The sequence below is a fragment of the Polypterus senegalus genome, chromosome 3, assembly GCF_016835505.1.
Source record: "Polypterus senegalus isolate Bchr_013 chromosome 3, ASM1683550v1, whole genome shotgun sequence".
NCBI lineage: Eukaryota > Metazoa > Chordata > Cladistia > Polypteriformes > Polypteridae > Polypterus > Polypterus senegalus.
The window spans coordinates 103590631-103608775 of NC_053156.1; the positions used below are offsets into that span (position 1 = coordinate 103590631).

The window sequence follows — 18145 nt, forward strand, 5'->3', positions numbered from 1 at the left end:
TCGTTGTTTTAAACGTCTCATCTTGAACTCCTTCAGGCAGTAGCTGGATATGTCTTCTGTTTCTCCTTTTTTCTCCCTCCTTTTCCTGGGAAACATTGTATGACCTTGGAGTGGTACTCTCTGTTAGCACCTTAGCCGGTCCCTTCCACTGTGATTCACCATCAAGCTTTAACATGACTGAATCCCCAGGTCTGAGAACAGGTAAGTCCTTCACGCCATGTCGCCTGTTGAAGTAGTATGCCTGTTGTTCCTTTGCTGCTTTATCCTTCTCTCTTATACTTGCTTTGTTTGGCCACTTTGGCCTGAGGTTTTTCTGCAGAGTGGGTAGAGTAGTGCGGATTTTTCTTCCCATCAACAATTCTGTTGGACTTACACCAGTAGAGGTGTTAGGGGTAGCTCGAAAACTCATTAGTGCCAACAATGGATCCTCCTGCTTTAGTATCCGTTTTGCAATCTGAACGGCCCGTTCTGCATGCCCGTTACCTTGAGGATTGTGTGGACTCGAGGTAATGTGTTGAATGTCGTATGTGGCACAGAAGTTCCTCCAGACCTCGCTGCTGAATTGTGGTCCATTGTCACTAACAACTTGTTCGGGTATGCCGAATCTTGCGAAGGTAGCTTTGAGCTTATGTACAACACGCTCTGATGTCGTTACACTTAATTGAAGAATTTCCAAATACCGTGAATAATAGCCGGATACCACCAAATACTGTTTCCCTTGATGCATGCATAAGTCTATGGCTATTCGCTGCCATGGCCTTTCTGGTAATGGGGTTGGCTGTAGTGGCTCCTTATGCTGTGTGCGTTTGTTCTCTATACAAAATTTACAAGTTTCTATCTTTTGCCTCAGGTCCTCAGAAATTCCAGGCCACCACACAGTCTCTTTAGCTCGAGCTCTGCATTTTGACAGTCCTTGGTGTCCTTCGTGAATTCTACTAAGAATGTTCTTTCGCATTGCTTTTGGAATTACCAAGCGGTTGCCCAGCACTAACAGTCCGTCACTCAACGACAAGAAATCCTTCCATTTGTAAAAGCCTTGTATGCTGTTAGGTATGCTTTTAGCATATTCAGGCCATCCTTCCTTTATAAATTTCTCCACTATTCGGAGTTGATCATCCTTTTGAGTCTCCATCTTTATCTCCGTCAACTTCTGCTGTGACACTGGCAAACTCCCGATGATTGCATTCACATGTGCACTCATATCCGCTGACATGAAATCCTCTGTGGTGCTTAATGGGCTCCTTGACAATGCATCTGCTACCACCAAGCTTTTCCTGGCATGTATTCCGCTTCGCATTAAAGCGCATGAGTCTCATCAAAAGTCTTTGACATCTCACTGGTACACAGTCCAGATCTTTGCTATTGATCAGTGGTATTAACAGCTTATGATCAGTGACCAGTTTGAATTTTTCCAAGCCGACTAAGTACTTTTGGAACTTTTCACACGCCCATACGCCTGCAAGGCATTCCTTCTCTATTTGGGCGCCTGACCTCTGAATCTGTCAGTCTTCTCGAAGCGTATGCAACTGGTTTCCAGCTGCTGTCGTGCTTTTGCTGTAGCACACTGCCAATTCCGTAGCTGCTGGCGTCGGCTGATACAGTGGTTTCTCTTGCTGGATCATAATGTGCTAGGACTGGTGCTTTGATGAGTGCGTTCTTGAGATTGCCAAATGCTCTTTTCTGTGGTTGATCCCAAGCCCATACACTCTTTGTCTTAAGTAGTACATACAGAGGACCCCCTTCCGTTGCTAAGTTTGGAATGTATTTACCCATATAGTTTATAAGGCCTAGCGCTCTCCTCAGTTCACTTACATTATTAGGGTCTTGCAACTCACTAATTGCACGTACCTTTTCCGGGTCCGCTCTGACACCTTGAGCATCTACGATGTGACCTAGAAAACTTAACTCTGATTTCTTGAATATGCACTTCTCTTTATTTAGCTTGAGGCCTACTTTGTCCATTCTTTTAAGTGTTTGTCATGCTCTGTTTCATCCTGCCCATACACTATCACATCATCCATGTACAGGGCCACACCTTCCAGATCTCCTAAAAGCTCGTGCATTTTGCGTTGGAAAATTTCTGGGGCTATGCGGATTCCAAATGGGAGCCTTTTAAAGCAATATCGGCCCATTGGGGTGATAAATGTTGTCAAGAGGCTGCTGTCCTCACTTAAAGGAATCTGCCAAAATCAGACGCTGCATCCAATGATGTAAAGACACTTGCTCCTGTTAATTTAGCTAGGATTTCTTCTGTTGTGGGAAGTATGTATCTCTCCCTTTTAATGTTATCATTTAGCTTGTTCAGTCCAACACAAATTCTCACTGTCCCATTGGGTTTCATGACTGGCACCATGGGAGCACACCAATCTGTGGGCTGTGTTGACTCTCTTCACTACGCCTTGTTCTTCCATCCTCTGCAGTTCTGCTTTAACTTTGGACATTAGGGGCAATGGCACTCTTCTTGCAGTGTATGCTGCGTATGGCTCGGCTCCCTCTCTCAGGTGGATTTTTACCGGCTCTGTTTTCATGGTACTGCTTCCTTCGAAAACTGTGCTTAACTGCTATATTCTTTTGACTAGCCTCATCTCAGCCGCTGTCTCTCGGCTCAAGAGATTACCAACAGTTTCTCCGTCTACCACATACACTGTAATGGCATACTTTTGGCCTTTATGCTCCACTATACATTTTAGTGGTCCCCCTGGGCTGTCCAGTACTATGTTTGAGTGCTTGAGCTGTGTGCGTGACTCGAGCCTTCTAAATGTCTCTGTGTTAATAACATTAACGTCAGCTCCTGTGTCTATCTTAAAACTGACAGGGATTCGACCTATTATAAGTGTCACAGTCCATAAAGCTTCTTCTAGTTTATTTTTGTTATTCACTGAACCCAGGTAAAAGCTTTCTTCGCTTTCTTCTTTCACCGTCACTTGTCTCACAGTTTTGATTACACATTCTTGCCCAGTGCCCTTTTTTCCTGCACTTTTTACATTCAGTCCCCGCTGCTGGACATTTTCTGATGTCTAGGTGTCTTGTCTTGCCGCACCTACCACACTCTGTGTCCTCTCTTCTTTTCTCACTGTTTCTTCTATTTTTCTCTTTCATCCATGGCCTGTTAGCTGCCTTTAATGACTGCCTGGAGGTTACCTCTTGCAAGCTGCTCACTGGTTGTCCCTCTTGCTGGCTGATCTGCTTTGCAACGTCCTCAGCCTGTCGTGTCATCTGCACCACCGTTTCCAGGGTAAGTGCTGTCATTAGCTGCATTCTCCTAGAGAGACCTGTATCTCTTATGCCTACTACGAGTCTGTCTCTTATGTGTTCATTTCGACTCGCTCCGAATTCACAGTACTCACTCGGCTCGTACAATGCTCTGATGTAGCATTCCGCATTTTCCCCTGGCTTCTGCACTCTCTGATGGAAACATGCCCGTTCATGTATCACATTCTTTTCGGCATAAAGTATTCCTCAAATTTTCCAAGAACAGTCTCGTAGTCCTCCGCACTCTCTCCATCCGCGAACGCGAACGATTTGAAAATGTTTTCTGCTTCAATGCCCATAGCATATATTAATGTGCTAATCTGTACCTCTTTGTCCTCCTTACTCAGCTTTGTAGCAACCCTGTAGCGTGAGAACCTCTGTCTCCAGGACGGCCACTCTGTCGGATGACCAAAGTTGAAACTTTCTGGGGGATTAAATTTCGCCATCTCTCTTTTCTAACACTTTTACTTCTGACACCATGTCTTGTATTTATTTACCAGGAAGCATTCGTTTGTCGCTTTCTCGTTTATTAAGAATGCAGTGAAACAGTATACAACTCCATGTGCTCCTTTGCGCACATGCCACCTAACAGTTCCAACCCAGCTTCGCTGGTGCCTGCAACTAGAAATATACCTCACTGAGGCCCCCTAGTGGGTGGATGATATAACACATTAACCAGTATACAATACCCTGACAGACAGTAGAATTCATGGTTCCATCTATTGCAGCAAGCCTTCCAGGTCCTGAAGCAGCAAAACAACCCCAGACCATCACACTACCACCACCATATTTTACTGTTGGTATGATGTTCTTTTTCTGAAATGCTGTGTTCCTTTTATGCCAGATGTAACGGGACATTTGCCTTCCAAAAAGTTCAACTTTTGTCTCATCAGTCCACAAGGTATTTTCCCAAAAGTCTTGGCAATCATTGAGATGTTTCTTAGCAAAATTGAGATGAGCCCTAATGTTCTTTTGCTTAACAGTGGTTTGCGTCTTGGAAATCTGCCATGCAGGCCGTTTTTGCCCAGTCTCTTTCTTATGGTGGAGTCGTGAGCACTGACCTTAATTGAGGCATATGAGGCCTGCAGTTCTTTAGACGTTGTCCTGGGGTCTTTTGTGACCTCTCGGATGAGTCGTCTCTGCGCTGTTGGGGTAATTTTGGTCGGCCGGCCACTCCTAGAAAGGTTCACCACTGTTCCATGTTTTTGCCATTTGTGGATAATGGCTCTCACTGTAGTTCGCTGGAGTCCCAAAGCTTTAGAAATGGCTTTATAACCTTTACCAGACTGATAGATCTCAATTACTTCTGTTCTCATTTGTTCCTGAATTTCTTTGGATCTTGGCATGATGTCTAGCTTTTGAGGTGCTTTTGGTCTACTTCTCTGTGTCAGGCAGCTCCTATTTAAGTGATTTCTTGATTGAAACAGGTGTGGCAGTAATCAGGCCTGGGGGTGGCTGCGGAAATTGAACTCATGTGTGATACACCACAGTTAGGTGATTTTTAACAAGGGGCAATTACTTTTTCACACAGGGCCATGTAGGTTTGGATTTTTTTTCTCCCTAAATAATAAAAACCATAATTTAAAAACTGCATTTTGTGTTTACTTGTGTTATATTTGACTAATGGTTAAATGTGTTTGATGATCAGAAACATTTTGTGTGACAAACATGCAAAAGAATAAGAAATTAGGAAGGGGGCAAATAGTTTTTCACACCACTGTAGATATGAGAACAACACTCATATCAATGACAAAACAATTACATTAACAATCATGTTACGTTATTTTTAAAATTTTTCCTTTTCTTTTTCATACCTTCTTTAACACACTACTTCTTCGCTGCGAAGCGCGGGTATTCTGCTAGTACAGCATATATATAAAACTTCCACATATCTGTAGATTTTTTTTATTCTGGCTGCTGTGGTAAAGCAAACTTACCCAATGGATAATAAGAAAGACTCTGAAAGACTGTATGTGGATGGTCATCCACCCGAGTAAAGATCTATTTCATGGATTGCAGATATCACACAAATGTTAATTTACATCATAATGCACAATAAAGCTGATAAGTATAATTTAAGCAACACAAAATCAAAACAACAATCACCAAGGTTGAAATTATATAATTTATTATAATGTGTAGCAGCAGATAAAAGTCCATTTAGAGAATACTATTTAATTATATACTAATAAAAATAAGCATTTAATCTTATTAAACTATACACTTTTAAATCAACACAAAACGTTAAAATGTATTGTACAATTTATGTTTTTATATCTATAGTGTTCATTTACAGTAGTACAAGTGGCTTTGAGTAGAAGTCTAAAAAGGACCAAAGCAAATATATTATTTTAAAATACCCTAAAACATTATTAGGATATGATATTTCCACTGCAAATAAAATACTCCAGCATCAAATAAATATCAATTAAGCAATTGCTTAAGGTTGAGACACAAAATTTGCAGGAAATATGCCGACCTCTGTTCCTATTCGTCCCTCCCACCAATCATAATGGGAGTCAGTTTTTGTGATGACTGCGATTTTTTCTCCAGCATTAAAGCTCAGGTCTCCAGGATGTTCACCTTCAAATGAATATAAAGCCACCACCTCTACAGAACTCCCAGGGTATCTACCTGTGAAAACATGCAAGTTAAAATGGCTAATTAGTTACTTCCAGACAGAAAATGTACATTATTTTAGACTATGGAATGAATCAGACAGAAACAAACACATACTTGCTTGGCTATCTGTGCAGAGGCAAACCTACACCATTTTCTGTCTACAACATGCTCTGCTATGTACACCAGTTACAACAAACTGTCATTCACAAACTTGAAATTTGGTTGTCCAATGATAAATTTAGAAATCAGTGATGGTGGAAATACATTATCTTGTAAAGTTGTAATTGACAGTAATATCTCATCTTTCAGCTAACTCCTACAATGGCATCAAAGTATATACGTAACACTGAATACATTTAATACATTTGGTATTGTGACTGTACAGAATTTCATATTGATAATATATATAAAATTATTTGAAAAACCTTAATTAAAATATTTCTTCTATTACATGGTAGCTAGAGACTTTGCCAAAAGAAACTAATTAAAAATTCTTAATCTTCTCTCACTACCTACTGTGGAAATTCCCCTCTCTATTTAAAGCACAAATTATAGTGGACAGTCAAACCCATATAAATGTTTTCAAATCAGCACACCTTCTCAATAGTCTGAGTCAGCAGCCCTGTGGAGGACACTAGCATATTGTTTGGTTCATTCACATGCACACACCCATACAGATGCCAATTTAGAATTGTCATTAACCTAAACAAAATATCTTTGGGAATGTAGGAGGAAAACTGGGGCATCCAAAAGAAAAGAAGACACAGGAACATAAATGACAGAGCACAGAATTTAAACCCAGAACAGCAGGGGCCTCATGCATAATACCGTGCATAGAATTCACACTAAAACATGATGTATGGACAAAAGTGGAAATGTACATACACACAAAAATCCATATGCATTAATCTGTGCATTCGCCAACTTCAACGTTCTTCCACTACATAAATCCCGGTCAGAGTTAAAAGTAACTCATGTGCACACACCAGCTGCCACTCCTCAACTCCTCCCAGAATTATGCCTCTTTGAATATGCAAATCAATATAAAGAGCCCTTAAGCTCAGGGTTCTGTGAAAAGACAATGGCAAAAGCAAGAGGGTAAAATAGAAGAATTTCAGCGAATATCAAGTGGGGGCAAGGAAAAACGTACTATTTGTTGGTTTAAACAGTGGTATAAACAACAAAAGGAAGTTGATCGAGTGACATAAGAGTGTCGGAGAGACTCGAAAGCTCAAGTTCACAAAGTTGCACAGTGCCCGAAATAAAAATGAAAAAGGCGAGTTGTAGCCCATCGTCTGAATGTCATATGAAAACTTATTAGGGTACAGAGAAAAGAAAAAAAAATAGGGACACTGACAAAAAAGCTTGAAATGTCAAGATTTCCACTTTAATCACATAGATTATTTTGTCATTAAAGTAGAACATCATAAACTTCATCTTTAAATCGTTTTATATACTAGTTTCTCAAATACCATCGTAACTAAAGTAGCATGTTAAATGCTTTGTTTTGTATGTGTTCTTCTATGTGCTCTATGTGTGTGAATCACTACGTGCTTCTTAAACGTTCTTTCTCTTCCTCCGTCAGGACACAGAATCTATTACATTCATAATATTACAGCTCTTTGAAAGATTAAAATACTGAGATGTATATTTGATATCATTTTCATGATGATAGGAGCTAAAGCATGTTATTAAACATGGGAAAATGGTGGCGCAGTGATAGTGACAAGCTGGCGTCCTGTCCAGAGATTGTTCCTGCCTCCTGCAAGATGCTTGCTGCACCATGCGCAACCTTCGATGAAATAATTTATTGCAGCAATACTCTCTTTTTCAAACATACTAACCCCCAATTACCAAGTAACCAATCGCCACACAATCAGCTCTGTAATAGATGTTAAGCCATCTGTAAGCTTAGAACAGCGATTCTTCAAAATGTTTAAAGAACACTGAAATATCTTCATAGTACATGTTTAATTATTCTAGCCATCTATCCTTTCAGTGTCGCGCCAGCCCCAGCAAGAATACAGCGCGAGTCAGGAACAAACCCTGAACTAGCTAGCGCTGCGACACAGTGTTCTCACATGTTTAATTATTAACAATATAAATTATTTAAATGATGTTAACATTTTATCTGTCAGTCAGTCCGTCATCATCCAGCCCGCTATATCCTAACACAGGGTCACGGGGGTCTGCTGGAGCCAATCCCAGCCAACACAGGGCGCAAGGCAGGAACAAATCCCCAGGCAGGGCACCAGCCCACCACAGCATTTTATCTGTATACTGTAATGTAATAAACATATTTTGCTGCATTTCATCTTAAAAATGATATCGTCATCACATGTAAATACGCATTTTATAAAGTGGCTCAGGTTGTGCAATATTATAACTGTATCGCAAGTTTACAGTGAGGCGATTGAACTTGTAAGTACAAATAGTTCTACAAGAAGCACTTGATGGACTGATTGAGTGCATTTACAGTATATAGTTCTTGGGATGAAACTGTTCCTGAACCGCAAGGTCCATACAGGAAAGGCTCTGAAGTGTTTGTCGTATGAGAGCAGTTCAAATAGCGCATGGCTGAGGCAGCGTGTGCTTGATGCTGTATACTGATAATTCTCTTTCCGATCAGCTGCTATAGAGCTGTGATTCCACACTCAGATACAGTAGGATAAATACTTGAGAGTAACAACGCTAAAGCAGCTATGGTATTTGGAATAGTTTGGCCATTCTGTGGACCATTATATTGTTACAGGTTAATTACATGCGTCCATGTCTCGCAAGCATATAGCAAGACAGGAAGCACCAGGACTCTAAAGACTTGGACCTTCGTCCATTTGCATAGATATTGGGAGTGCCACACACCCCTTTCCAGCAACCTCATGACCCCCCATTCTCCCATTTTGTCTACTGACTTCATATGAAGAGTCACCAGAGACATTAATTATCATTGCCAAGGTAAGTAAACCTCTCAACAAGGTCAACACTCTCTCTGCAAACAGACAAACTGCTGATAGCTGTGCCCAAGAGGTCATTAAAGGCTTGGATCTTGGTTTTTATCCAGGACACTCGGAAGCCCAGACACTCAGACTCCTCGCTCAGTCTTTTGAGCTCCCTGATCAGAGCCTCCATTGACCCCATGAAGATCATGACATCGTCAGCAAAGATGCCCCACAGCCACTGGACCCCAAGACCTTGCCCAACACCCAGTCCATACAAGCATTGAACAGAGTAGGAGCAAGAACACACCCCTGACGAACCCCAGAATCAACTGGGAAAAACACGAGGTTCTGCCTCCACTCTGCACAGCACTCACAGTACCAGTGTACAGGCCAGCCATGACATCCAGCAACCTCGAGGGGATCCCGCGAATCCTCAGGAAGTCCCACAGGGCAGCTCGATCAACTGTGTCAAACAGCTTGTGAAAATCGACAAAGGCTGCAAAGAAACTCAGCCGATATTTGCGTTTGCGCTCCATGATAACCCTTAGTGCCAGGATGTGGTCGATGGAAGACTTCATAGGCGTAAAACCAGACTGTTCTGGTCGCTGGTAGATGAGCAAGTGATCACGGATCCTATTGAGGACGACCCTAGCAAGGACCTTACCTGGCACCGACAGCAGTGTTATCCCCCTGTACTTGCTGTAAACCAGGCAATCACCCTTCCATTTCCAGATAGGGACGACAAGTCCCGTTTTCCAGTTAGTTGGGATCATGCCAGTCTCCCAAATGGAAGCAAAGATTGTTTGCAATGCTAGGAGGACAGCCTTAACACCAGCCTGGAGAAGTTCACCCCAGATACTACAGATCCCTGCAACCTTTCCCCCCTTCAGCTGGTTCACCACCTGTGCAATCTCAGTGAGACTGGGTGGTTCACAGCTAATTGGAGGATCAGCCTCAAGAACCGTGGACCCAGAGATATCCAACATCTTAGTCGGAGGATCAGCTTTGAACAACTGCTCAAAGTAGCCAGCCCAGCAGGTCACAACTGCAGTGTCATCCGTAAGGACCGTTCCATCAGCTGCCCTGACAGGGACTCTCCAAGGAACAGATTCAGATGTGCGTAATGCTTTGATTCCTCTATAAGCAGGACGTGGGTCGCTAGACCACAGATGGTGTGTCACTTGCTCACAGATTCCTCTAACAAATGCTTCTTTATCTGCCCTCAGAGCCCTCGCAGCCATCCTTCTCAGTTCCCTGTACAGACCAGAATTGCCATTGAGCCGTGCACTACGACTCCTCTCGATGATATCCAGGGTGCCCTGCAAGATGAAATACTGGGAACACTAGTAACACCAACACAACCTTCAGGGTCTTGTCACGGAAGGTCGGCAGTCATACCCAAATCTGAAAGTTCCTCACACAAACTGCGTGCAAACTCATTAGAAACAGCCTGGTCTTGGCCTCTGGCCAACCTACTGGACCTAAGCTGGATCCTAAGAGTAGCAACAAGTCTGTGGTCAGAGCTCACAAACTGGGCACTTCTGTAGACCCTGCAGTTTTGTAAGAGCCTCTAGCGTCTGCCCACGAGGATGTAATCGATATACTTCACTGCACCACCAGTATTGGAGTACCAAGTCCAACGATGCGGATCAGGGCGCTGGAACCAGGATCCAGCGATTCGTAGCCCCTGACCTTTTGCAAGGTCAAGGAACATGGAGCCACTTTCACCACGGTCACGAGACCCATGGGGACCGAGACAATCCTCATAGCCAGCCCTGTCAGTGCCAGTGGCTGCACTGAAGTCACCCATGACCAGAGGAGTGTCAACTCGTGGACACCCATTAACCACCAAGTGAAGCTGCCAGTAAAATGTCTCCCTTGATGAAATATCACTCACCGCGGTCGGAGAATACACTGAGACAACAGACAAGGTACCCAGGGAGTGCCGTAATCTGAGTCTCATAATATGCTTGTTGAAAGGAGTGACATTGGACACTATCGGAAGAAGCCAATCCGCTACAGCAACAGCTACTCCCAGAGTATGACAGCCATCAGATCGACCAGACCAATAAAGGTGTATCCACCTACAGAGATCTGGCCTGTCCCTGTTGTGCGCACCTCAGAGAGTGCTGCCACTGAAATGCGGTGTTTATGCAGCTCCTCTGGCAGCAGAGGAAGATGATCATCTTGCTGGAGAGAAAAGACGTTCCATGCGCGACACGTATGGGCCGCCTCAAATTGGGACCCGAGTGCTGCCGTGCAGTGGCCAACGCCTCAGCACCACACTAGTTCCGATCCCCAACAGACCTGACCCTATTGGCTCTCCAACAGTTTCGACTCTTCCAGGGATGGGGCTCCTGAGGGCTTTCCCCCATACCCTTCATGATGCGAGCAGCTTTCCTATGGGCGGCTGCAGCAAAGCTACTCCCACGGAGAGCAAAAAGGAGTCCTTTCTGTAGTCTTGGAGCTTTGTGAAGTTTTTTTTACAGTGGCTGGAGTGCCAATCCTGCCACCAACCCCCATGATTTCCCTGCAAGTTGGAGGACTGCTTGTGGGGCCAGATGCAGTTTAACATCAATTAATAATTACGTTAAATTAAACAGCAAAGCAAAATGACACCTTTTATTGGCTAACTAAAAAGATTACAATATGCAAGCTTTCGAGGCAACTCAGGCCCCTTCTTCAGGCTAACACAGTACAACACCCTAGTACTACATTAAATTAAATTAAAAATATTTTTGTTCACTTTCCTGGAGGTATGAGAAGGTATGTCTAAATAAAATGCAATACTGTTTGTTTTATTGATGTACAATATTTAGAGTGTAATTACGCTATTTAGAGTGTAATGAAGCTGTCAAAATAAAAACAATACATTTACATACCACAATTCAGATAAAAGAATTGCAACATTGCATTGTAGTAAACGCAGAAGGCAATGAAAAAAAACTGCTGCATTGCACCATGAGGAACACCAAGGTTGGTTGTGAAAGGACATGCAGCAGGAGGTGCCAAACCTGACGATTTAGTATGAATGCTTGATCTCTGCAAATGATGAGGGGTTCATCTGCACTATCTTAAGGATATTCTCATTTAGAATGGAGATTACTTGTCTGTCTGTATTGTTTGTACAAAAGAAAGCTACTGCAAAGGAATTCCTGAAAGTAATATCCTCTGTGTGCATACAAATGCTGTCTATCAGACTTTTGTTTGCTTCTGTAGTTCTCGTCATGAAGCGGAGACTACAAGTAGCGAGTTTAGCAGGAAGCTATCTCCCCTTCCCAAGACTAATAATGTTGTAGAATGTATCCATGATTTCCATTGCCTTTGCAGTGTGTTACAGCTTTTAAAGTATCAGTTATTTGAATCTACCTACAGTCTCACCCAAAAATCAAGAAGGGAATAAGATTTATGGTCATGCAGATTAGATTATGTAATGCTCCTGCCACCTTTTAGCACCTGATGAAACACGTCTTAGCCATGATCCCATACTAATAGCATGTGAAATATTTGGAAACTTTTCTGATGTAAGCTCCTGAAGTTGGGGTGGCTTTCTGAAACCTCTACAGTGTGCTAGATTATTAATAGGTGGGTCTAAGAAGTGCTAGTAAATGAGCAGCCATTTGAGGCACATTTCAGTCAGTTTAGACATTAAAAATTCAGTTTCCATCAAAAACCACCCATGTCCCAAGAACTTTGCTGAACTGCTCTGTTTCAGAAGGGTTCACTTCAGATTACAGATATATTGCTTATAACTTTGCCTGCACTTTTATCCCAATTAATTATCTTACTGATACAAGCTAAAGAATGCAAGGTAGACTTTGTATAACTCTGAACTGACAGAAGCATCAATTTTAGCTTTACCAGATCTCAGGCCACCATTTATGACAAATACAGATGCAAATATCTTACACTCACATGATGGGTGGTCCAGGCGACTGTAGGATCATCTTTTGGGGCAGCATCAAATGGCCTCTTCTAGACCCAGACTATGTCAGTGAGAAGTGAGATCCAACAAAATCTCCTTTGGATGCATTTTCTATACCTTTGCACCCTGTATTGGTACTACGCAGAAATGGCAGTATGAAACCCACTGTTGCCATGAAGAATGCCATCATAGGATCCTGACAGTTACAGACAGGCCTAGATAGAGGCATCGCTCTTCAAAGCTGCAGGCAGCTAGAGAAGGGTATGATTAGTTAGTGGAGGGGTCTGCATGAGGTAGTTTACTAGATCAAACTTTCAACAGCTTGTGGTACTTTATCAAGACTGGTTAGCATCATGTCACTCCTGCACTGACCATGGCACCTTAAGGCAGACCAGGAATGCTTCATCCAGAACACACTGTTGTGAAAAAACAGTAACACCATAGGTGAGGATATGAAGAGTACAAGAAATGTAAATTAAGCAAGCACCTTTCAGCCTTTGAGTTATTTGGAAAGTAGTCTGGTGTGACAGTTTTTATCCTGCTGGACTGGCAATTTATACTATAACTAGCAACTTGGCGCGTGCTATGCTGCGCATTGGATGACAACAGTTGAAGGACTCAATCATAAGGACCTCTCGTCGAGTGTCTCACTGGCACTCTTTTGCCTCTTTCTTTCGTGGCGTAATCTGCCTTCTCTCTCTGTAGGGGTTTCAGTTGCCTTTCGTTGTGCGGCAGAGACGCGTCTTGAGCTAATCTGTGTGAAGGCTGAGTGTCCGTTTCTTGCGAGCGACTGTCACGCCTTTGCTTCTTTGCTTTGTGATCACACTGTAATGTGTCCTCTCTCGCAGCAGCAGGTTTAGTTGCGTTTCGTTTCGGCATTGTTCCATAAGGTCTTCTCCGTACAAGTGCACATGGGTAGCTGAAGACGGAAAGGCATAGTGGGCATAGTGAAACACACGAATTGGTGACCAGGGGAACCATCCGACTTAGACGCGGGGCTCGAAATACTCAAGTGAACATGTTATTTATAATTAATTTTTTTTTTTTTTTGTTATGAACTTCCCCAAAAGAGTTGATCCCTGTAAATAGTTAATAGTATATGAACAATATAATCTGTTGTAGTACGGGCGTTAATTAGTGTCACACCTCATAACCTGCATACACCACGTGTTTGGCTGTAACGCCAGAAGCGCGGTGGACGCTGTAAGGGTAGGTTGTGGTTTCTGTTTCTTTCGTGATTTTTTTATTTCATTTTATTGATTATTTAATAGGCAGAGGGGAGAAGACGTTAATGTGACGCTCTGTCTATTTCTTTACTTTTGTTTTGAAAAGATTTTCGGGAACAGGAAAAATAAAAGCAAAGGGGAAAGAACGGGGGGGTAAGCAGGAATTCTGAGAAGGGACGGACTGGGGCTTTTCTACGGGGCGGCTATACAGCCAAAAGGAACGCGGACCCGGACACGGATACCACGCTGGGCTTTTATTATATAGATCCTGGAGGACCTTGAGCAGTTGAGATAAACTGTGGATTATGTATAAAAAAATAAAAAAAATAAATAAAAAAGGACTATCTTGTGAACAAGCAAAACAACAATACTAAAGAAACTGCTTTAGTTCCCCACCTTCATGTCTCTGGTGTAAATAGTGAAAAAAGAATGCATCATTTGAAATACTATTCAAATTATGGAGGGATTCTTCTGAGAGATGTCAAGCACACGTGTTTTCATTATTTGAATTACAGAATAAAAAACATATTCCTTTATTCAGCTTTTGATTACCCTTCAGTTTCACTTAGAATGATAGCTAACCTGACAAGTGAGAAATCTCTCAAAACACCTTGTAGCAATAAGCTTATTCACTTCTTTAATATAAAATTAGGTAGCATAAGATTACAAACTGAGAGTTCAATTTCTAGATATAGTACTATTGGACCTCGGTTTCAGTCCTTATATTTAAATCCTCAGCAAAACTAAAGGAATAACAAATTTTATGACTACTTCTTCTTTCGGCTGCTCCCGTTTGGGGTTGCCACAATGGATCATCTTTTCCACATCTTCCTGTCCTCTGCATCTTGCTCTGTCACACCAATCACCTGCATGTCCTCTCTCATCACATCCACAAACCTTCTCTTAGGCTTTCCTCTTTTCCTTTTGCCTGGCAACTCTATCCTTAGCATCCTTTTTCCAATAGGCCCAGCATCTCTTCTCTGCACATGTCCAAACCAACACAATCTTGCCTCTCTGACTCTGTCCAACCTGAGCTGACCCTCCAATGGACTTGTTCCTAATCCTATCCATCCTTGTCACACCCAATGCATCTTTAACTCTGCCACCTCCAGCTTTATTTTATGACTGATATTGCAAAATGAATATTATCACCATCTATTCTTAACATATACTTCTAAACTGTAGTTGCTGCACAGTGCATACTCAAAAATCTTCATTGACTGAGAATTGTTCCTAGCACCTTCAAAGTTGTAATAGTTAAACTTGAAGAAATATTTTATTTCTAGAATTTCCAAATGATTTAAATGTATCATTTCTTTCTGGGGCAGCACATTGGCTCTGTGTTAGCGTACTGCTGTCTCACAGTAAGGGCACCAATGTGTGCATCCCAGGTCTTCCCTGCATGGACTCTGCATATTCTTCCTGTGTCTGCGTGAGTTTCCTCTGGATGATCCAGTTTCTTCCTACTTTCCAAAACACATGCAGGTTTGGTGAATTGGTGAAGCTAAATTGCACTGCACTTTACCGGAGTTGGGCTCAAGCAATATAACCCCCACAACTCTGGTGTGGATTAAGTGGGTTAGAAAAATGACATGACATTTCTTTCTGAAGTTTTAATGAAGACTGTAATCACAAAATAAAAATCTAAATAAAAAAAAATTAAAAAAACAGCATTGATGAGAAAATTAACCATGGTCACAATACAGACATTAGCTTAATTCATATCAAAAATCATATTTGAATATACTCCCAATGTAACAAATGTTTTCATTAGGATGCTTTTAAACTTAGGCACAGCCTTTGATAGCATTGATTATATTATGTGATACAAGCTTGAAAACGCAGCTGCTGTTGAATATTGGCAGATGTCTTTATTTGGGGTAAATAAATGAGAAGGATGTGTATATGGATTTTTATACAGTTGGAGCACTGGAAAGTTAAAGGACTTGCTGATGATGATTCAGAGAGGCAGAGGCAGTGAATTGAACTGGCAACCCTGTAAGTCCACTGCCTTAGCCATTCTTCTTAGGCTGTTTACAAAAATGCATATCAGATTTTTATTTTTTTAAGTGTAGAACACTGAGGATAGAACAATCTCATCTTGTTGATAACTACTTTGTCACACAGGGATCAATGATGGGACAGATTCATTTTCTTTTGATAAGTTTCTGTTAGAAAATATAATTGGGAAACACAGCGTTACCTTCAATTTAGGTGAAGATCACTCATTCTTATCAACAAATCCTAATAATACTACTTCTTTATAACATTAACTGTTTTAGTTAATTAGTGAGGTAAATTAAAAGATGCCTAAAGATTGTGCATCTTTAAATACTTAAAAACAAACTTTTTTGTGTGTCACGTTATTGTTGACACAGATTTTAACTTAATGTTGTCAAATTTCAGATTATATAGGACCTTCTTTCTCTAGCTTAGAAATGCTAAAAAGTTAAGGTTTTCAAAATTCACGTTACAGAAAAATGAGTCTATTAATTTGCATTGAGGGAATAATTAGGAATTAGGGAACAGGTGTCTGGATCTCTTAGTGCAGCTGTAACCTTTGTCTAGAATCTTACTTTTAACCTTCATACTTTCATTTAAAACTGCTACTATTAATAATAATAATAATATATTTATATAGATACTTTGAAGGAGAACCTCTGCGTTTTTCCCAGTTGATTCTGGGGTTCATCAGAGGCGTGTTCTGGCTCCTACTCTGTTCAATGCTTGCATGGATTGGGTTTTGGGTAGGTTCATGGGGTCCAGAAACTATGGGGCATCTGTTGGTGAAGAAAGATTCACTGATCTTGACTTTGCCGATGATGCTGTGATTTTCACAGAGTCAATGTAGGCTCTGATCGGAGCTCTCAAGAGACTGAACGAGAAGTTCTAGTGTCTGGGCTTGTGAATGTTCTGGCTAAAAACAAAGACTCCGACCTTTATTGACCTCTTGGGCACAGCCATCAGCAGTATGCCTGCCTGCAGACAGAATGTCAACCTTGTTGAGAAGTTTGCTTTCCTTGGCAGTGATATTCATGTCTCTGGTGACTCTTCATATAAAGTCAGTAGACAGATAGGGAGAGCATGAGGGGTCATGTTAGGTAGAATGCCTAGAGGGGGCTGGACGGTCTCATGGCCTGGAACGCCTGCAGATTTTATTTTTTCTCCAGCTATCTGGAGTGTTTTTTTGTTTTTTTCTGTCCTCCCTGGCCATTGGACCTTACTTTTATTCTATGTTAATTAGTGTTCTCTTATTTTAATTCTTAATATTTCTTTTTTTCTCTTTTTTCATCATGTAAAGCACTTTGATCTACATTATTTGTATGAAAATGTGCTATATAAATAAATGTTGTTGTTGTCATGAGGTAGCTGGAAAGGGGTGTGTGGTGCTCCAGATATCTCTGAAAAAAAGGCTGAAGGTCCAAGTCCTTAGAGTCCTGGTGCTCCCTGTTTTGCTATATGGTTGCGAGACTTGGACACAATCCAGTGACCTGAGATAAAGACTGGACTCCTTTGGTACTGTATCTCTTCAGAGAATCCTTGGGTACTGCTGGTTTGACTGCTGGTGTTGAATAAGCGGTTGCTCATGGTGTCCCGAATGTGCCACATTACCTGAATTATGAGGAAGCATCAGTTATGGACTTATGGCTAGGTGGGACGATTCCCTGAGGGTGATCTGGCTCACAGGTTCCTCATTGCTGAGGATCCAAGCAGCTGGACCAAGCCAAGAGGACACCCACACAATACTTGGCTGCGGCAGATGGATGCTCATTTCCGGAGGGTGTGACAGGAACGCATGTCTATCTGGGAGGTTGCCAACTGGGATCTTGCATTGTTTTGTCGTGGGGTGAGTATGGCAATGCGCTGTACAGTGCATGCTCTTCAACCTGACCGGACCCAACATTTAAGAGGCTAATTTGCATAAACAGAAACATTATTAGCCTGCAATAATAGTCACAGAATTTGGCTGCTAGTTTTCAGATCATTTTCAGATTTATGCTTCCGGCTGGCACTTTCTAGACAAATTGGATAGTGACTCATGGAGAGTATGACTTGCTAAAGGGGTACTCCAATACTCAGCCAATTTTTTGGAAGATGTTCTCAAGCAAATGGATTTGGTATTACTAATTAAGGAGATATTAAAGGAAGTTGTTTTAGCAGACTCTCATTTAACTTGTTTG

At 41.8% G+C, this 18145-nt stretch overlaps 1 protein-coding gene across 1 annotated transcript in view; it reads right to left on the bottom strand.

The window, feature by feature from the left end:
* Positions 1-5358: 5358 nt before the first annotated feature.
* The window catches only part of sh3yl1 (SH3 and SYLF domain containing 1), a 62307-nt gene continuing 49520 nt past the window's right edge, over positions 5359-18145 (bottom strand). Inside the window, exon 10 of the mRNA XM_039747712.1 lies at positions 5359-5886. Coding sequence (XP_039603646.1) covers positions 5693-5886 — 194 coding nt within the window. The 3' untranslated portion in view covers positions 5359-5692. The remainder of the gene's footprint in view (positions 5887-18145) is intronic.